Source organism: Anopheles stephensi, chromosome 3, assembly GCF_013141755.1.
Source record: "Anopheles stephensi strain Indian chromosome 3, UCI_ANSTEP_V1.0, whole genome shotgun sequence".
NCBI classification, from domain to species: domain Eukaryota; kingdom Metazoa; phylum Arthropoda; class Insecta; order Diptera; family Culicidae; genus Anopheles; species Anopheles stephensi.
This window is the reverse complement of record NC_050203.1, coordinates 51,028,319-51,049,984: the sequence shown is the minus strand read 5'-3', so window position 1 is coordinate 51,049,984 and position 21,666 is coordinate 51,028,319. Positions and strand designations below refer to the sequence as shown.

The following is a 21,666-nucleotide window of genomic DNA, read 5'->3' as shown; positions in this document are numbered from 1 at the left end:
TATAAAACATGCACATAAGAGCAGCGCCATATTTTGTGTACATGGCCGATAATTAAATTATAATGCAAAGCCTGACACACCCGGGTCATCGGCTTGGGAGAATTGAAATCCGTATCCTACTGCCGTGCGCATCCGGACAGCGACAGAGAAAGGCGAGGTGTGTGTGTGTGTGTGCGCCCTTAATTTGTTTATGTGTATGCTTGCGAGCAAACATACCGACACGGTTCATCCTCGTGCTCAATGGAGGGCACGTAGATTGCAGTCCATAAATATTTGCACTTCGGTTTGCGGTTCCTGCCACACGCTAGAAAGGAAACTCGTGGGAGCGGCTCCGAACGGCATTTGTCCGAATGTGTCCCGTTCCTACGGGTCGAGAACTGGGCTGGTGCTGGGTGGCGAGGTTGTGCCATCCGCCATTCACCCTCGGTTCATTGGGCTCGTTTTCTCCGACGGTAATACGACGATACGGTCGCAGCATTTTAAGTTAAGTCGTTAATGAAATATTTATCCCATTGCAGGGAAGTGGTCAAAGGCGGGACTGCGCACTGTGAAGAAGTGGCTGGACCGTAACGGTAACGGAATATGATTAGGCTCGAAGCCGTACGCGGCGGGAACAGGTGGGATGCTGCCGGTGTGTGGACACATATAATTATCGACTTCATGTGACATACGTGTTTGCTTATTTTCTGCCTGTTTCGAGTTTCGAGCTGCAGCAGCAAATGAACCGTGTTTGCGATGACACGTCCACCGGCATTGAACGGAGAAGGGTAGACGAGAGCGAAGCCAAATATGTTGAATCGAAATCGAAGTCTCGGCTAAGGATTACACACCACTTCCACCGGTCGGTTCGGTTCGTTCGTTCGTATCGATGGATGGAAATCGGGTACTTATTATATCAATTTAACAACTGAACAAGACTCTAAACATTATTTAGATTTTCCCTCTCATATGAATATGTATGTGTGTGTGTGTGTGTGCGAGCGTATCAGTTCGGCTGTATGAAAATGGGAGACGACAGGATGCCCGCAAACGAAGACGATGTATGCTGCATTCGAAAGCAGCATGGTGCAGAGCACATGTTGAAGTTTGCTGTCCGCCACGGCATAAAGCCATTCCGAATCCGTGCGACGAGGCAACCAGGCTGCGGACCAGGCTGGATGAAAGCTGCGAATGATAAAATTATGCAAATTCGATGCGGTTGTAAAAGCAACAGCATATCTATCGGTTACGGGCGTCGGATTCGATGGTGAGCACAGACCGAGGGAAGCGTACCAGGGATCGATGCGTTGGACGAGGGCTCTGTTGCCGACAAATACAATTGAATTCAATCGGCACAGTTTGTCGATAATGAGCCCATCCCATCCTGTGCCTGCTGCTCGATGAAGTGAATATACGAAACGAACGAAACGAACGGCCGGGCCCGTCTTTATTGCTCGATGGCCCTGTTGAGGAGGAAATAGAGAATAACGAAGCGTTTAGTCGCAAGTCATGATGATCGAAAATGTGAGCTCCTCGTGTGAGAGGAAAATGAAATAGAACCTTCGCTTGGTGGAAGAACGGTGGAGCCGTGCGGGTCGGAAGCAGGCAACAATAAACCCAAATCTTGTGATACCCTACGACGAAACGGGAAAGGACCCGGTCTTTAAGTGGAGCGCAATTTTCCCAACGAAATCGACACCGGACCCGAACGAAAAGAAAGATAGAACACACTTGCACATGATCAAGCACGTTATCTGCGAGTAGCAAGAAAATATGAAAACTGACTGTGGAGATGCGAGCAAGGCTATAGGGGAACAAAACAAGAACAAAACTTTAATCCCGCCAGTGCCATGCTACGGAATGTGTAGTTCCCAACGAAGCGGATTCGATTCCCATTTCGAAGGACATCTGTCCAGCGCGCGTGTGTGTGTGTGCAACGAACCGAACCACAAGTGGAAACCAGTAAATGGGCATCCGTTTGTGGTATATCGTCCAGACAGTGCGGTACCATTTATATCTATTCTCCCGGTGCCGGAGATGGGCATAAAAAATGGCTCCCAATTATAATCGCAACGATATGTCTTCGGACCATCAGCTCGACGGGTCGCAGCCAGGAGCTACGCGCAACACTTGCGAACACAAACATCGAACCGCAGCGAAAGTGCAGTTTCGTCCGTGAATGACTGTTTTTAACGACTGCCCGTCCGTCCATAACACAAGCGCTTTGTGAGTGAGCACGGCTAGGACTCCCCAGAACCTTCCAAGAGTGAGGGTCTTTGCCGAGCGTGATGAAGATGCCAAACAAAACCAACCAACAACGAACACAGCAAAAAAAACTCCCATACCTCGGCCAAGGAGGATTACGTTAAACGTTTATGTTGCCTTTGAGAGCGCATCTCGGCGGTGAAGGTTGCAAAGGTATCGTTGCCGAGGATTAAATAACATTTTCTTTTATGGCACTACTGCTGGCGCACCGCCGCCGCCGCCGCCATTGGAGCATCGGTTTGAACGTTGGAAAGTGTAGACGAATGGTTCACCGTTGAGATCGGTCGGTCGAAAGCTTGATGCGTGTGGCGTGGGTAAAAGTTTGGCCCTGTAAACTATCCGCATCAACCGACCGAGGTTCGACGGCAGTACCACATCTCCTGTGAGTGACTAGTGTCGGTTTGCCGGTCGGAAACAAAACCATCGCAATACATCGTTCAGAAGTGCAGTGTAGGGGAGAAGGTTTAGGAAGGCGGAGAAGAGGGTCCGAAAATGACTGAAAATTCGTCTAACGACTCTCTTAAACGTTCTATCGTTACCGTAAGATCGATCGGTTCGGGACCAGTTCGTCTCACATTTCAAACCAAAAGACCTGCTTTCCTGTTTAACATCGCTCTAAACTGATGCCTGGTATGGGAGTAGGGGAGCATTTTCGAAGGCAAAATTCCGAAACACCGGAACACCGTAGACGAGAGTCGTCCTCCCTTGGTCGTACAATGCTGCTCCGGACAGCGGAATGAGTCTTCGTGACCAGAGAGGGAGCGGAAGAAGAAGGATAACGTTGACGACTAACAACTAATCAGCTTGTTTCCCATCGTTTGCCTCCATTTGGGTAAACATTTTGTATACGGACAGCCCTCGTCATCCGGTCACATATGCTCCTCCTATGGTGTGGAGCTCGAGCATCCGCCTTCGCTGCGTGCGACGAGATCCTTCGGCGGTGTTTATCCTTGATTTTCTTTATCGTTTGTAATTTTCTATTTTATACCATCACACAGCTGCTGGCCGTGGGTTGGCCGCCTCGAGCATTGGTAAAGTGAGAAGCACTTCAGCAGAATGGAAGCTGACCACCGGCTGACCCATCCCGTCGTGCAACACACCACTCAGACGGAGGCCGTGGTTTGATGGTTGAGCTAAATTAGAAAAAAAGGCAACCGAAGGAAGCAAAAAAGGCATAGTCCGTTGACAAGAAACAGACAAGTCAAATGAAAAAGGCATCATCGTTCTCCTGATGCACGAGACAAGAGGCTAGGGAAGACGGTGGTAAAAGCCCGTTTTTTCTATGTCCAGGTTGTTTTGTAATCCTTCCCTTTTTACTAAGGATATGGAGGGATCAGCACACTGGGAGTGCATCGGGCGTAGGTCTGCCGGACTGTCCCATACAACGACCGGATCTGTTTCCTCTCATGTCGCTGGCCTGTAACAGTTTGCGACGTATCAAACTTCTGGTGCTGTAATCCAGGCTCCATTCTGGAACAAACAGTACAACAACAAAAAAATTGCTCATAGCAACATCCGCAGGAACGGACATCACACTATCCCGGGCTGTTGTGCAGCTGGTGTGGGATGATAGCAAAAATGTGCAAGACCTCTGCACTCTCTCTCTGGTCGGCTTCAAGCATATCATGAAGTTCATACTTCATAAACGGACAACAGCATCCTCCCGCCTGCCTGCCTGTGTGTGTGTGTGACTCAGGATATGAGAACGGATGCTTTGCAGCGCACTGCCTGCCCGGAACCAGTGGCACAAAGCACGACGAGCGTACGAAAATGGGGATGGAATCAAGAATCAGCGTACCGCGACATTCTAGCACGTAGAAACCAGTAAACAGGAGGACCAACTCGTTGAGTGGAATAATGAGACGATGGTTCGGGTTTGGTGCAGTAGCACAACAAAAAAACGGGGAAAAAACGGAAACTGAACGGAAAAGCATTTCTCTCGTCGCCTTTGCTCATTTCGTTCCCGCTTTCCAAGGCATTACAGGATGGACCGGTGTAATGGTGTTACTGTGTTGTTTCAGTAGTTGTCTCAAGCGTCCGCAGAAGACTAAAAACCCATATCCTGACGACATTGTCTGTCTTCCGTAGTGGTTGGGTTGGGTCTGAGCTGGTATGCTGCCACTGCCACCATTCGGAAGCAGCCCGCCCGAGGCAACCATCACCAGAGTGTTGGGGCTATATCCCCGAACGAGTTTGCTTCGACCATCACAAGCGCAACCATCCAAATTGGCCCATCGGAACGGATGGAGCGTTCCCTTTTTTTTCGCTTTCGTTTGCATGCACCAGACCGAGCTTTAACGTCATTCGAAACTAGGATCTCGTCTGTGGCTGTGCATGGCAGCGTGGAAGCGAACATTTTGCCTGCACGAGCGAGACGCGTTATGACAAACTTCTATGCAAAATTATATTTCGCTCGTCATCCGTTTATGGATTACTTTTTTGTGTGTGCTCTCTCTCTCTCTATGTGTGTGTGTTTCGAGTAGCCGTCCTCAAGCGGTCCCTAATGTGCTTCTCTGGTGGGTGAGCTGGTTTGCGAAAATGGAAAACGATTTCGGCACACTGTTCAGAGAACCAGATTCATCGCCGTTCTCCTACTGGCCATCGACGGTCCCCGAAAAACGGACACGTGACGAGTGTCGATCAAATGGCGTACAGTCGTCGTTGTCGTCAGCATCATCAATCATGTTTCGTTTTTTTCTTTTCTTCCTTCTTGCTATTGTTTGCTGCTGCTGTTCGTCATCGGTTGCTGGCACTCCCGTTACGGGCCCGGTTCTGCACAGCCAGACAAACCTCGAAAGAGGCGATTCTACACCGAACGACATGTTAGCTGAGGGCTTTCGATTTCATTCGATTTCGATGCGCTCGTTCCTCGAAAAGCACAAACGGTTTACGGGACGACGGCTATCCGTCACACCAGAACCGCCTCATTCTGACGACACGAGCACATCGGTATCGGTTTGTTTCTGAGGCTCGAGTTACTCATTTGAGGTGTGCGGCCTGTGCGGGACTTTGAAAGCGCATGCCAGAACGAGTTAGTGACAACCTACTACTACACCCCCGGTGGCAACTGTTTCCCAAAATTCTCCGCAGCCGGAACGGTGACAACGGATTGAACCTTTCACCAGAACAGAGTGTGTTGGCCGGGAATTCAGTTAGATGAGAACGGAATTCCGCATCGTTTTCGATAGTAAAGGCCTGCAAATAGGGACCGGTCCCACCATTAGTGGCGTGCGCGTTCCGTTCGGAATGTTCGTCCACACCATTCGATTCGATTATGTTTGTTTTCCATTTCGCGCCGAAGATTGATCACACTTTTTGACAGTTTGCTAGGTGCCTGCACGCTACTATTACTACTCTTCTCACCCGTCACCACTACGACTGTCCGTGACATCAAGGATGGGAACGTTCACCCATACTCTGACGGACTCTGCGAACCGTTTGCCACAAGCATTTCACCACTGACAGTCCATTTATAACGGACACACCTTACTGATCGCAGTTTCGGTCCCTCGCGTATGAAAACTATGGGGTGTTTCGGAATTCGGAGAGGCGCGCGCGGCTGGGTGTGTGGTGGGTGTTTACGAGCATTTTTTTTTTACTTGCTGCTTTACGTACCAAACTTTTATTTGTCCAACCGATACCGAAGGGACACACTCTCTCTCGCTGTCTGTTTGCTTTGAAGCTTTAGAATTGGCGTGTGAAAAAACAAGGATAAGTTCCCTGGTACTGTATCGCACCACTCCCGGGGAACGGCAGGCGATTTCGCGGACAAAGCAAACAGAAAAAACCCCAACACAAAAAAAACACAGACAGTATCTCCCCATGGCGCAAAGATGGTGGGATGGAAAACAAAAATGATGAAAAATCATTTGTAAACTTTTATTGCGATTGTCGGCCGTACCTTCCTTTTGGACCGTAAATAAAATGACCCGCATTTTCTTCAGTGTTTAGCAGGGGTGCCGATGAATAAATTATGAGGTTCGGGGGGTGGGGTGGGGGTAGGGAGGGGGGCCGTTTGGGGTGGGATTTATGTCTTCTTTTCCATTTGTCATCGCCGCTGTTTAGAGTTTATTTTATTGACATTTGTACTAAATGATCATTAACTTTCGTTATGCCCATCTATTGCCGTGTTTGACTGCCGTTTGTTTTATGGTTAATGTTTTCCGCCTTCTATTAACTGATTTCGTTTCACCGCAAGCTCCGTTTTGTATCACTTGGTGAAGCTCTATAAAGTAATTTTAATACAGAAAAACCTTTTACTCTACTGCGTTAATCATCCGCCAGGAACCTTTTTTCATCTTGCATGCGTATCATTAATTTTACCGACAGTACGGAATGCAGAGAAAAAAAAAGTATCTCTTTACAAACCACAGCGAACATTATTAAATTAATTTCTGTGCCGTTCGGGCACGAGTTCTTCACTTTTCCCGTAGCTCTGTAAGGTAGATGATTTTTTCTTGCTTGCTTTATTTGATGGATAAATAATAACACTCTCGAGAGAAGGAAAGGAGCGTAGAAGACGAAAAAGAGGATATAATCTACTTTTCCCGATTCGAGGCCATAAACATCGGCCAGCGGATTCCACCGGGACCCGGCAGAAGTTGGTGTGAAAATTTGCCTCACTGCACTTAGCACCGGCATCGGTGCACATCCGTGCGCATTCGTCCTCGTCAAGCGAGTGAGTGAACGTGCCGTCGGAAAAACGGATGCGCCGTAGATTGCTGCTGTGTGTGTGTGTTGCTGCTCTGTGCAGCGCACCATCCAGTAAGATTGGACCGAAATCGCCCAACGATGGTAGATGGCCTTCTTCGTTTCCGCGTTTTGCGTAGGGAAACCGGTCGGTTGGCATGGTAAATCGGAACCACAAACAGCACACATTCAGCTTTTACACGCGCCCGGCTGGCTGGCTGGCTGGCTGGTTCTGTTGTGGTGGTGAAGCTGGGTCCCGGCATTTTGCAATCTGCAACTCTCAAGTGTGCATTCTGTTGCGAATGGACGAAACCGTAACGGTTGCGAATCCTCTCATCACTAGACCATTTTCGTCCGTGGATCGTGGACGGGGACGATCATCACGGGCACGAAAGGAGGCCGAGAGAGATGGTGGAGAATGCAAATTTCCAATGCAACAGGGACCGATGCGACGATGCAGCGCATACAACCGTGGTAAATGTGGGTTCATGTGGAAACACTGTTAACGAAATAAATCAATTTCACAATATTCCGCTCGGTGTGAAACTTGGGAGGGAGCGAAAAACATTGCGGGAAACTGCAGACTTTTTCGGGTTTTGGGCGTTTGTTGGCTTCCTTTTCTTCTGCTTCTTCTGTTCCGTAGTTTTTATCCTATTTCCCCTCCGGACCATGATGATTGCAACTGTCTGCAGGGTTATTACACAAACCACAGTGCGAAGCAGGATGGTTGTTGAAACGCGTCCCGAGCTCTAAGCGCCTGAAAAGTATGCAATTGTATAAATATTGCAGCATCTTCCCCGGTGGACCGTTGGCGAGCGACACTAAACATCGGAGCAAAACTATATGAACCTTGGGTGCGGCATCATCCGAGTGAGTTCATGGTGCATGGTTGTTCTTGTGCTAAAAATTTCATTAAAACAACTGCTCCACTTCGATCCCCAACCCGTGGCACACGTCCCCCACCGCCCCGGCAGGAACGCCACTCAACCGTGGCAATGTGTCATAAAAAGGGGTTGAAAATTGGAATTGTATCACAAGACTTTGCAAAGAACGTTGCACAAGGGAAGTGTGTGTGTGTGTGTATTTTGGAGCCGAAACCCCTTTCCACAATGATTTTTTTCCCACCCGAGCACAAGCAAGGGTTAAAGGGTACCGAAAATGGCGCGAGAAAAGTCAAAAGGAAAGTATTTTTTTCTGCTCGCTTCCGCTTCCTGCCAATTGTGTGAACGAGTTTCTTTATTTCTGCTGGCCGCGCCGTTTTACCTTTCAGCTCGCTCAGATGTGTTTCGCTCTGTTCGTTCTGCATCCCGCCCGGAAATGGGACTACAATGAAACTTATGCTTTTCTTTCATTTTCATCATGGCACTCGGGGGAAGGGAGCTCATGGGTGGAACCACCGCGTGTTCGGAGGCAACATTCTTATTTCTAACAAAGAGCTAAGTTCAAAAACAGCCCGCGCGCGCCCCTATATGAATGCTCGTGCGAGAATGTGTTTAGAGAATGGTTTCACAACTGTTAGTTGAGGAAAGGAAAAAAGTAGACGTTTTTAAAAAAAGGGACGTTAGCATTCACCTGCCCTTTGCTCCAGAAGGGGGACAACCTGACCTAAGTCTGGAGAGGACTGGGAGGAGAGAGAGAGAGAGCGAGGTGAAAAAGTAATACAGAATTTGCGTAATTTATTGCATAGCAGCTGCTTCCGGCGATGATCATGTTGATGGGATGGGGTTTGGTGGGCAGCAAAGTGTACGACGACGAGGTAAAAGTCAACCGAAAAATTTAACTACAAAACTTTACCCTCTTGCAGGGCGAACGGGTTCACGGGGCCGGCAACTTCCGTTTTCTAAGCAGGTTTTCATTTTTCTTCAACCATTTTCACCGAACGAAGCGTAACCAGAGGGGGGGCAGGAAGTTCCGAATGGACGCAGGACACGGAAGTTTTATATGGGCCACGAATGCCCGGGAATGCTTTTTGTCGCTTCCTTTGCCACTTTTCAATCGAGGCACCGGAGTTGTTCCCATGTTGTGTGCGTCACACACAGCAAGAAGGAGGAGCTCGAGCGGGAAGCGGTCGGTGGAAGTCGTACCAGTGGTGCTGCTGTACGGGGACGCAAGTGTGCACAAGAAGAGCAAGAAATGGACTGACCAGGGCCAGCAACGGAGTAAATGGCAAGGTATGGGCAGTAAAGCAAACGACAGTCAAATGTTCGCAAAACTTTCAAACAGCATGCTTTATTTACGAGCAAACGATTTCCACTTTTATCCTTCCATTTGGTCCGACCGGCGAGCACGAACTTCTTCTTGTAGGTTGTGTTCCGTCGTAGAACCCGGTCTCCCTCATTGCTCGCATTCCTTCGCTGTCGCCATCGCCCGTCCACGCGCTTTTGCTCTCGCGCCAGTATTTGCCTGGAGCGGGGAGTACTTTCTCCACCGCTTGTTGATTTATGCTGATGCAACAAACTGCTCAAACAGGATAGGCTCGGGCTAATGCCCAACCTGGGGGGGTTACTTGGGGTGGTAGTTGGGTTGATGCTGAGGAGCAAAAAGAGCACTGTGAACCGAATGCTAAACACAAGCAGCAGCAGCACCAGTAGCCACCACCGTTCACATACACGATCCACACATACAGCGGATGTTGAGCAGACGTGTACCGCTCGCAGGAAATGGTTAGTAAAAAGTGAGTTCCTGTTATTTTTTCTTCTCTGTGGAACGACGCGACGAGTGATGAGCGACGAGCTGGCAGCAAAATACCACCCATATCGCACCGAACGTCGTATCCCATCGGTCGGTCCTTCCTATCCCGAGAGGTCCTTTCCCATCTCGACAAGACATCATTTGCGACATCTGGCGGTTGAAAATGTGTTTTGTACGTAGTCGGCTGCGGATCTGCTCGTTTGGCAGATTTTTTCGTCGTTGTTGGTTTACTGGAGGGTTATGTGAAAATTGCGCCACACATTCACACAGCATGCTCGTGCGGCTAAACTCTCCGGCCGGAACGAAAAACCGCCAATTGATTGATGTTTGATGAATGGTGCAAAATTCTTTCACTAACAATGTTGCGCCTTCGTGCTAAAACTTTGCCCGTGCTGCAAGCTAGCGCCATCTGGTGGTGGGAAATATTTTTAAAACTCCGGCTGCCATCCAGTCATTCTTCGGAGGGTGAGGAGGAATGGCGGATGTTAGACACGCTGATGGAAATCCGAAAAGGAGCATCAGATTTTTGAGAACTTTTTCTGCCAACGTAGGCACATTTTTGAGGTTTTGCTATCTAGCGTAAATATGCATGTGTGGGGAGAGGGATGCTTGTGTGTGTGTGTCTACGTTTCTGTACGTTCCATTCCCAATTCCAGCCTACGCAACAGACAATCCATACCACAGAAGAAAAAAAAAACCCTGGAAATGGAGAAAACACAGGCATAAGCTTTTATTCTGTTCGGTGTTTTGTTGGTTGTTTCAATTTTTTACTCCACTGTTGCCTCCACTAAGCAACTTCCGGTCGTGACCGATTAAGATAGAATCCAGATAGGTTCAAGAAGGATACGGACGGACGGTGGCAGAACGTCGAGAGTTGAGTGTATTTCTGGCCAGAGTGTTTGTCGAACGGAACAGCAATGGTTTGTTGTGAGCACCAGAAAATGGTCTGCTCGCAAGGAATTCTGTGATCCAGGGGTGGATCCAGTTTGGAGGGATCTTGTGGTAAGAGGAAGTTATCCACCGCAAGATAACCCTTCTTCATGGTTGCCTCTTCATTCGACCCCGGTGAGCTGGAGAATGAAGTGAAATGGTTTTTCAAACAAGCCTGCAACGGCATAGGACATCCAGGCCCAGGGCTTCGGAGCAGGAGTCTCGAAGGACGTCAAGTAGGTTGTAGAGAAGGGAAAACAAGCAGCAAACAGAAGAAGAAAAAAAAACACACACGTAAAGAATACACTACATCTCATCACATCGCTTTGCCGGAAGTGCAAATAAAGTACGACCAGTGTTTCCGGCAGACGCATTTCATCATCAGACCGACGGTGGTCGTTGTTTTCCAAAGCGAGAGAGATTCTTCGTATGCGTGTCCGTGGTTTCTTCCGAAGGGCAAAAGTTTCTTCCTGTACCTCATGATGGTTTCGCTTCCTATCTGCCTGTGGTGGCACACAGACACACACACACGCGCATAGAATTTCCTTCACTGGCTGTCCCTTAAAACCCATCCATCCTGACATCTTGTACGATGCCTTGAAGTCGTCACCGCGCAACGCTCAAGAGTGGCCTGAATTTGCTCAAGGGGTTGTAACTTGTCAGCCGTTTATTCGTTTGTAATCTTCGACATTCGGCCGGTCTAGCCAACCAGTGCCAGCCAGTGCTCCCAAGGATATTTCCTATCCTTGTTGATTTTTCGCGCTTCCTGTCCTGGGAGAAAATGATTTTCATGGGTTTCTTGTTCTTTGCCGTTGCGTCCATTGGCTTGTTAGGAAAACGCCTCGAAAAGGGCTCAGTAGCTTGTTGGTCCTCACCCAGTCTTATATTGTCTATGTTTTTTTTTTCTTTCGAGGGACCAAGCGGCGGACAGACCTGATTCCGCCTCGAGCAAGAGTTGGCAGGAGAACAACAGAAAGAAAGTGAGATTGCTCCACCGGTCCCACCTACCAACCCACCAAACAACCGAACGGGAAGTCCTACAATACCGCTACTAGTCGGCCGGTGTGTGAGACACGTCCTACTCACATACAGCATCCTTCTCCGAAGGCCAGTCAGCATCTTCTCGACTGTCACACGGGTTTTTGGGTGGAAAATACGACACTTCAAATGATGCCGCCGGTGTGAAGATTATTTTCATATCACTATCCCTGCCATGTTCCACGTGTAAGCCGTGTGCCACGAACCGACGCCATCAGTGATGGTTAGGGGCAGCAAACGGCTCAACGCGAAAGTCGACTCGATGTGCCAAAGAGTTCGACAAACATGCAGGCGCGGCTCACGGGCGAGTCAAAAATTCGTTTTATTGGCAAGCCAAATATTTGGGCCAGAAAAGGGGAAATGTCTCTATTTTCCCGAATGCCTCGCTCTGGCACTGGGTTTCCAATTTTCGATCATCCAAAACCAAGGCTTTAAAGTTTTGCCCTGCTGTTGTGGTTCTTCCCTTTCGCTTTTCGCTCACAGCATCGTGGAACAGACGACCGTCACCAATATTGTGGCGTGTTTTTTCCCAATTGGTCATATCGGGGTTCGATTTTGTTTCCCTTTTGCCTATTGCGCGTCGGTTCGACGAGCCGGAAGCACGCGATGAGCAATGAGAGAGAGAGAGTGTCAAGTGCAAGCAAAACCGACAACCCTCGAGTGTGAATGTGCCCGTGTTACACTTGGAAGCCGTGTTTGACTTTATGCTTGATACTTGCCCTCATAAATCAATCGACGGATGAAAAGTTATTGGAAAAACTTATCCTTATCCACTGGGTGTACGATAAGTCTTGCAATAAGTTTAGAAAGGACGAAAATTGTTTTTTTTTTCACAACCTCCGTTTTGGATTAAGTATGAGAAAAATATTTTATGGAGTTTTAAAGTTTTTGAATCAATATTTACGGAAAATGTTTCTTATTCTTTTGTTAGGTCGTTCTTGAAATTTTGTCATCCAAATTTATATTTATATAAAATTTATTTAAGTTACATTTATCATAATATCTCTCTTATACCAAAATATTTGCCCAAAACCAGTTCCAACCGATTTTCGGAAGTGTACTTCTCATTTCGCCCGATAGCACGTCAGCCTAACCTCTCTAGACCGGTTTTGGCTTTCTAATCAAAATAGAACCAGCCGAAAAACACCTTCAATGCTGCTGAAGAGTCGCCCTGCCGACAGCCGACCGAAATGGGACTCGACTCGTGCACTCGTGAAGCTGGCGAATGAAGGGCAAATGAAAAGAGTAGAAAATTGGTGTTGCCATTCGCTGTGCTCGGCAAGCAGCCACTGCCATTCCGGTGGTTGCACGTTGCACGTCGTTACGGTTAATTCACTGTCACCGGGAAGGGATGAATATTTTCAGCCGTGTCAGTTGTCCTTCGCTAGTGCAATGGCGAGAAGGAAAAAAAAACCCAAGTCGACACCGAATACTAACTATAGCCCCATGTTTCACTTTCTCTTCTTTTGCCAGCCGGACGGACGGACGGTGTTAACGGGCCACGGGTGTTTGGAAGCCAAATGAAACCATAAGTGAAGTGGTTCCGGGTGTCTCGAGCATCGAAACATACTCGATCGCGGATCACGCAGGAGGAGAATAACACATCCCCCCGGGACGGCTGGACCTGGACCCGGAAGCATTCCGATATCGAAACGAAAAACTACTATTTCCGGATGACGTGAAGTGTCTTTCTGACCACGTGATGGTGTGTCCTGCAGTGTTTGCATGAGCAGGAAAGGGAGAAGTTGCATATCTGTGTGTGTGTCCATGTGTGTCTAAAGCAGAGAAAGTTTGCCGTGCGCAAACAACGTCCGTATAGGGAATCCGGTACCGAATTTTAGATCAACATATTGGCCAGCAGGTGATACCGTACTAGCAGCAGGAGGATTAGTGCAAACCTTTCGGACGAAGTGGATTGGTTTTTGCGATTCGATTGGATTCGGAATTGAATTTCGAGGCAGAATTTCCAGCACCTCCCGAACAGATTCGTGTGCCACACACACACACCCGGGCGGAAGCAAGCCATCGGTGTCGTTTGGTGAAAAGTGTGACAAAAATCAACCCAACCCAACCCCCGGTTGTGGTACCGTTGTCTTCCTCCGCCCTCTCAACCCGCCCCCCCAGTTGTGGGTGGTTAAGTGGGGAGTTGGTGAGAGCAGGTTTAACATACCAGAATCGATGTCAACATCCGCCGTGGCGATGGGCGACCGGAGACGGCGTCGGCTGGCGGTGGTCGCACCGATGCACGCCGGGATGAAAATATGTAAAATTGAAATCGGAAAATGTTTGCTTTTCGTCACGCTGCTAACGAGTGTTTGCTTTCAAGGCGCTTGCACCGACGAGGGCGAGGCCGGTGCGACCCCGGCCGATCCACATCCACCGCCGACGAACGAACCCGGTAAGTTTGTCTGTATCTGTATTTGTCTTTCAGTTGAGGGTTGCCTTTTTTTCACCTGCCTGTGTCGTCGAAATGTGTTTAGCCTTCACTTGCATGATCTAAACCGACCGGAATGCTGATTGGATCAAACAGTTCATCATTCCGACTGACAGCATTCGGTTATGCAATTCTGCTGTTTGTGCAGTTTTTGTATGGCAGGTTCAGCTCATTGGACACCAGGATTGCATCAATGCAATTAAAATAACGATTACGACGAAGCTTTTTTATTGCAATTTTAAGTGTTCTACAGATTAGCTTTTGCCTAAGGTGTTTGTATCCTGAAGAATATCTGAGGAATCCTAATAACTTCTACAAATTCTTTAAGCTAAGAGCAATCCACTGTGTAGGCTCAGCGTGTCTTTTCCACGAAGGGATGTCAGCAACAAAAATCAAAATCCCACGACCGGATGAACGGCTAGAGGACCGGAAATGAAAACAGATTTCCCTATCGACTTTTGGGCTGATGGTACATTTACCGGCAAGTGATAGCAATTCGCAACAAAGTACACGTTCCAGCGGCCCCCCCGTTACCACTTCACTTGCCAAATCTCTCGCATCTCGGCAAACGCATTACACGATCGATGGATCTCGTCGCGGCCTTTTGATGGTTTCGGTAGATCGGAAATGCTTAGCGGCAAAACAAAACAAGCCTCCCTAATCACGTGAACGGAAATTGAAGCCAAATCCTGCAGCCGCAGGAAGTTGAAAAATCGGCAAGAAACAACATGAATCCCATCCGCTCACGATAAAAAAAAAGAGCGCCCACAGAAAGTGAACTGTGCTTTGTGCCTACGGAAAGGAAATGTGTATTTTCACATTTATATTTTGTCCATATTTCCCTTCCCAACGTTGGGGGTAAGGAAGCCCGTAGGCTCGTTTCGTGTGCTCGCTATCTTTCCGGTGCCGTGCAATTTCGCAATGCCGTGCGCCGCAACATCAGCGCAAACAAATCGCGAATCATCACACCCTGTGCGCGCGCGGGAAAATAAGCGCGAGCACCGCGGGCCACAATCGATATGATGTGATATGGGATTGATGTGCCACGGGGGAGAAAACACTAGACGCTGGCGGTGCCGGTGGTTCCACGCAAAACAGGGATGGAGTTAAAAGGAAATGGTCCCTGCAGGGAATACCAGGCACAAAAAGCTTTTAGTTGATGCTCGAAGAAGAAGCCACGACAACGGCGTGTGGCTGGGGAGGGTTTTGAATAGAGGAAGAAAAAATCGTTATTTTATTTGGCAAATGGCAATTATGACAAAAAAGTTGTATGTGAGTGTGAAAAGTCAGCATAATATTTTGCAGAATTCTTATTGTTTCCACATTCGTTAAAGTTATATAAGCATAACAATACTTAAGTTATTTTTCTTAGAATGCACAATTTATGTAAAGCATCAAGAGAAGAAGGAGTGAATATGTGTACTGTTTAAAGCATTTTAGCATTTTAATGATCAGTTTTAAACATCAGCTCCTTTTGTCGTTTCTGTAAAGGATTATTTCAACATCCGATCCGTTTTTTTCTTTTCCGAGGATACAAGTGTCATTTTTCTAAACTGAAGTTTCATTTAGAACCCTCGGGGCGGTCTGGTGGCCGAGGCGACAACGGCGCCGGTCTTCATACGGCAGGACCGGGGTTCAAATCCCATCCAGACCGTCTCCCCGTACGCAAGGCTGACTACTTTGCTATACGGGTAAAATCAAGTCACAGAAAGCCAGAAATGGCAGGCCGAGACCTTTCGAGGTTGTAGTGCCACCGAAGAAGAAGAAGAAGAAGTTTCATTTAAACACCGTACAGTAATATTTCAATAGTACTTTCTACCCATGTGATAAAAATGATTCTCGTTTCCTCTTGCGTCCAACAACAAGGACTCTTCTGTTGTAAGGCTTTGTCGTAAAAATCACATATTTACTACTTCTTCTTAACTGTAAAGAACTCTTAGGTTATGTCTGCCGTTTATTGGCTTACGACACTTATTGATACCACGGAATGTTATAGTCTGTCCTCACTTGGAGATTGAGTCCGTATGAGATTTGAACCCTGGTCGTGCCGAGACCAGCGCCGCTGTCGCTTACGATGCCTCTTTACTTTCATTTACTTAATGAGTCGTAATCATATTTTACAAAATCACATTGGGACCACCTCCTCGTACGCAGAACTGTTAATCCAGCTAAAGGTAAAATTTATTTTAAAAATGTCAGAAATGGCAGCTCGAGACCCTCGAGGTTGTAGCGTCAAATAAGAAGCATTATATAGTCCCTGTACTGATTACTACCCAGTATCAATCTCTGACTCATGGACACAGTCCAAAACTAACGAAATCGACTTAGCCGCGATCGTCAGGAAGATTCTCACGAGCATTTTTGATTCCGTATATGTGCAAGAATTACAGCCAGGCCGCACTATTAGAATACAAGGGCGAGATCTACGAGCTTTGCTGTGATTTCACCATGGTACAGCCATTGTTAGACTTCTTAGTGTCGGGTGGGCCGGTCATGTCTTGAGAATGGCACCGGACGACTCAGCTCATGAATTATTATTATTGTTATTATTATTATTATTGTTATTTATTCTTCAACAATAAAAGAACTTCAACGGGCCGCAACAGGCCTAATTAAGATGTAAAAGTTTAAAAAAAAAAAACATAACAAAAACAAGATTTGCATCGCAATTCCCTGCGGCCACGGCAAAACCCGGAGACGTTCCTTGAAGCACTGAGTTGAGATGTCGTAGTCGAAGCAATCCGAAACGGTGTTGAAGCCAGCCTACATGCAGAACATAGGGTCAGTCCGACCAGCGCTGGAACGGGGTTGAGCGAGCCGTAGAGTTTCTCTAGACCTAAGTGTTCGGGATGGTGCATAGATATCGATTCGATACAACAAATGCGATGAGTCGATAGAGCCATTTAGCAATCCAGCGATGAAAGAGCACTGTGCATTCCTTCTCAACCGAAAGAGGTTTAAGGCCTAGAAGACGGCACCGCGCAGCATACGGAGAAAGATTATTGCGATCCTGCCAGGGAAGTAGGCGTAGAGCATATCGCTTGAGCTTACGTTGAATCGCCTCAAGTCGAGCTATTGGAAAAGAATAGCCCGCGTTGGACTACGCACGAATATTCCAGAACCGAACGAACGATACAGTTATAGACAGCTTTTATGCACATGGGGTTGCGGCTTTCATTAGTTGTTCGGATAACCACGCCAAGTAATTGATTTCCTCTGGCCACAACGTCATCGGTATGCTGTTTAAAGTTCAAACTGGAGTCAAGCAGAACGCCCAGGTCTTTGGCATGATTTGTCGATTAACTACAGTGCCGTCCATGAAGAAGGTGCCAGTAACTGGGCTCCTGCATCGACTAAAAGACATACAGAAGCATTTCTCGATGCAGATAGTCAGTCCATTACGCTTGCACCACGAACAGAAGATTCTTTCTTTTAAGAGAATTCTTTTAAGACCTTACTGAGAAGCTGGAGATGGAGGGACGTAAGACGTTGCTACGAAGGACGTTGACGAGATGAAGTTTATGCGTCTGCCAGACTGTCCGGAATAATAGATTGGCAGGCAACGGCGCTAAACCTTGAGCGGTATCGAGGAATGTTGGATAAGGCCAAGACCGCAAAGTAGTTATATTGGCTGTTAAGTAAGTAGCACAAATCTGCGCAAAGGAACCAGACTTTTACGGTTTTTATTTCTAACTAAAATATCTTTTATTTTCGTCTTTAAATGCTGGTTAAAACACAGGGGCGGTCCGGTGGCCGAGGCGACAGCGGCGCCGGTCTTCACACGGCAGGGCCGGGGTTCAAATCCCATCCAGACCGCCTCCCCGTACGAAAGGCTGACTACTTTTCTACGGGTAAAATTAAGTCACAGAAAGCCAGAAATGGCAGGCCGAGACCTCTCGAGGTTGTAGTGCCAGAGAAGAAGAAGAAGAAAACACAGAATGCGGGTGTTCGAACTAAATTCTTGTGCCCTCTGCCAATAGGCTACTAACGCTTTCCATTCCTGCGCTTATCGTTCTTACAAGATTTGATTCTCAACACAGCATCATCTGGTTGTCATCTTGCTGCAATTCGTTGCGATGCTATGAAATTCAACTGGATCGGATTTTTAATTAAGAAGTAGCAAATTATGTGGCCCAGCTACTTAATTAGTTGGTAATTTATTTAACGTTTGCCCTTTTCTAGCCCTTTTGACTTGATAAAAATTGGAAATTGTTCAATAGGATTACCTCCTTGTTTACGCATCCGCTTACACTTGAATGGTTTTACCATAAGATGCTTCATCTAACTGCTCAGCGGGTGATAAAAAAGTTCTTTACAGGAGTGAAAACCACTGTGGACATTTGAAATTGAACTGTATAACTCTGTAAAACTCATTTTCCATATCTCGCTAATGCTTAACATTCCCCTAAACTTCTTTGAAAAAGTGTTAATATTTGCCTTGTAAAAATTCATTAATTTTGTTCACTACCTTGCAGGCAAATACATTATCTAGTAAATTAAAGCTAGACATTATTATAATGTGAAATGGGTTATACAGTGTTCAATCTTCTTTTTTAATGGCCTAACGACCTCTTACTTGGGGGTCAGTCCTCACTATGGGGGAACGGCTCAAATGAGATTTGAACCCCGGTTCTGCCGTGTGAATGACGGCACCGCTGGCGCATCTACCACCAGAATGCCCGTTCAACTTCCTTTATAATTCACCAACCCAACATCACTGTACCGGCACAATAACTGCTGCTTTAAAGATTTCTTACCATGAAGTAAACTAGCTGCTTCAAATGGATTTTCTTCCACCAACGAGAAAACAGCCCCCGAATGAAAATTCGTTAAAAACAAATGTGCTCATTTCCCGCTTTAAAATCCTTTAAAAACGTCTGAATCACGGTGCAAGACAATCCCATAATCAGTTTCATTCATTTTCCTGTTCTTCCGAGGCACTTCCACCACCCCAGCTCCCCCATGCGCACATCGCAATCCATTTTTCTTTGCCTGCGAATAAAAAATCGAACGAAATTGGAACACTTTAAGTGTCTCTAATCCCAGCATTCCAATCCAATTCCGGACTCGGTCGGATTGCAATTGCCTTTCCCCCCCTCACGGGTGCTGCTGGATCATCATTTGTTTCCTCATTTTATGTCAAACCGAACCGTTTTGGAATCGTTCCGGCTGTGTCTGAGTCTTCCTTTCTGCAGCAGCTTGAACCAGCCCGAACAAACACACACACAAACACCCGATGAAGGGTGTAAAATTTGGGTGTCTAAAGTAAAACAACAGCCATGTGCAAAAAAAAAACAGCACCGAAGAGAAGAAGGTAATTGAAATGGGCTTCGAGAGTGAAAAGCTCAAAATCAAATCAACGTGCCTGAAATGCCATCAAATGCAGGCCAAAAATTTTGGGACGCTAATTTTACCCAGCCCAAGCACCGCCGTACCGGGGCTTGAAGATTAAACCATCTAAGCGAGTTTTTAGGGCGGTGGGAAGAACTTTTTCCCTTGTGCAAGCTTTTTACGCGACTTTTATGCGTTTCTCAGTCGATTTTCCGGCTGCTGCTGCTGCTGCTGCTGGTGCTACTCGCCTTCGTTTCGCTCGTTTCGATCCAAGTGCTAAATATGGTGAAATATTGCAAAACTTCTTCACTTTTCATAACTCCCCCTCTAGCGTGGAGGTGTGTGGTTGTGTGTCTGAATTCATGGCAATAAATGGTGGCAAGAATAAAAAGGCGGAGTGGGGTGGGTGCGCCCCGGTAAGCTGGCGTTCGTAAGCAATTTTCACCGTCTCACGAACAAACATTCACCTTTGATGTTGTGGTTCGCGAAGAGATGTACGCGTTCGCGTTCCATTCGTTGTTTTCTCCACCGAGCATCCTTTGCAGATGGTGCAAAATAATAAAATAAGAAATCAAAGGAAGGTGAGTCGTGCGCGAGTCGTGAACCAAGAAAAGAAGCTGGCGGACTTTGCTGCACTGTATAGCGCCTGGGGCTAGGGAAAGTAAAAGCGCTTTAGCTTCCATTATCGGTTGGATACCTTCGGCGAGATGCTCACTGCGTCCGGCTGTCGATGGCTCGATCGATCTGCTGGTACGGATCGCGGAAGCCTTCAGTAAAACCTCCAGAACCGGGAAGAGCATGAGCTGGGCGGAAAGTGATAAACAGTAGGAAAAACGTGCTGAGGAAGAAAATATTAATGTCGACAAATGCTGCCAACCGTCTCGGCTCTCTTCGGGGCTTGGGGAAGGGAACCACTTTCCTTCGCCTCGACATCCGGTCACCGTAATCTAATCACCCCCGGTGGTTGACGGTCAGAAGCCAGCCAGAAGGACTTGGCTGCTGCGTTTTATTTCCTTACCGTTGTTTATTTCTTTCCTTCTTTCGCTTCTCGCACACGTACTGTTTAGTATGGCTTGCCGTGTTTTGGTGAGCCATCCTGCGGGCTTTGATGTTGGTGTGGTGGCTGGTGGTGGCTGTGGTGAATGTAGTCAGCTCTAATCATGGCAAGGAGCTGGAGTGAAAGGAGAAAGATAACTCGCTACCCCAGCTCCAGCTGCTCGCCGTAGTCTGCTGAACGCTGATTGAAGGTGGACAGCAGAGTCAACGGAGCTTAGCATTGAGCTACCTACCGTCGGTAACGAACCCAAAGTGTACCTTCAATCTATCGCTGGGAAAAAAAACCCCTCCAGCTCAGCCACGGTTTATACGTATGTCACACGGGCATCATCATAAATTGTATTGCCGCACCGTGCCGAATCCCCGCCGCACTGCCAGCATTTTTCGTCCACCTTTTGTCAGCGGAGCTGATAGGTAGAGCTCAGGCCTTGTCTCGAGCAGCAGGAGTGTTTTATAAATATTAACCAAAATCCCAACCACTACTCAATGCGACGAGCGAGTCGGTGAGCGAGTCACCCGTCGTCGGGTGAGCTCGTAGTCGTCACATTACAGCCCCATGCTCATTCTTATTCAAGCAGTAATTTATTCATTTATACTTCACCCCCTGAAACCCTGACTCCCTGGGTCAGACGGGTTTTTTCTGCGGAGTGTGTCCCCCAAACGCTGTCTTACTCTTGTCGCTCGTTTAATACACTGTGAACTAGTGGTATAGCTAGCTTAGTATTTACTTTTACAGTGAAGTGCAATTTTTGTTCATCGCTGAATGGACGGAGAGCTTAAAGAAATTGTTTTATGTACATTCTTTCGTGGTTGAGCAGTGTATATGAGTGATATACAATGACTTGTTGTACTAAGGATGTAGACAGTGTCAGGCATCTACCAACAGATCTTATTGTTGAAAGAGTCTGATTGCAGAGACATAGTAGGAAAAGTCTTGGACGAGCCTACCAAGAGACGGCGTTATCAATGTAGACTAGGCTTCCAAGCTTTCTATTTAGTTTCTACCAATGGACCCCGTAGAAGAAATGGTCGTTTAGGCCTCATTTACGAAAAAGAACTCGTTTCTGTCAGAGCCTCATCCATGAACGAGTCCCGTATAGCAAGCATCAATTACTAAGAGAGCAATCGAACGAATCTCGACATTTTAAGGATCGCGTCTACCAAGAGACCTCGTAATCTTAAGAGACCTCGTAATCCATCTACCAAGACATCACTTTGTCTAGGTCGCATTAACCAAAAGTTCTCGTAGTTCA

The 21,666-nt window shown here is 47.2% G+C and overlaps 1 protein-coding gene and 1 pseudogene across 1 annotated transcript in view; both read left to right on the top strand.

Annotated features, from left to right (window-relative positions):
* Positions 1–13,140, top strand: part of LOC118514574 — a 60,183-nt pseudogene extending 47,043 nt beyond the window's left edge.
* The window catches only part of LOC118514525 (locomotion-related protein Hikaru genki-like), a 105,930-nt gene that overhangs the window by 44,118 nt on the left and 40,146 nt on the right, over positions 1–21,666 (top strand). Inside the window, exon 2 of the mRNA XM_036061499.1 lies at positions 13,066–13,990. Within this exon, the coding sequence (XP_035917392.1) occupies positions 13,771–13,990 (220 nt within the window). The 5' untranslated portion in view covers positions 13,066–13,770. The remainder of the gene's footprint in view (positions 1–13,065; positions 13,991–21,666) is intronic.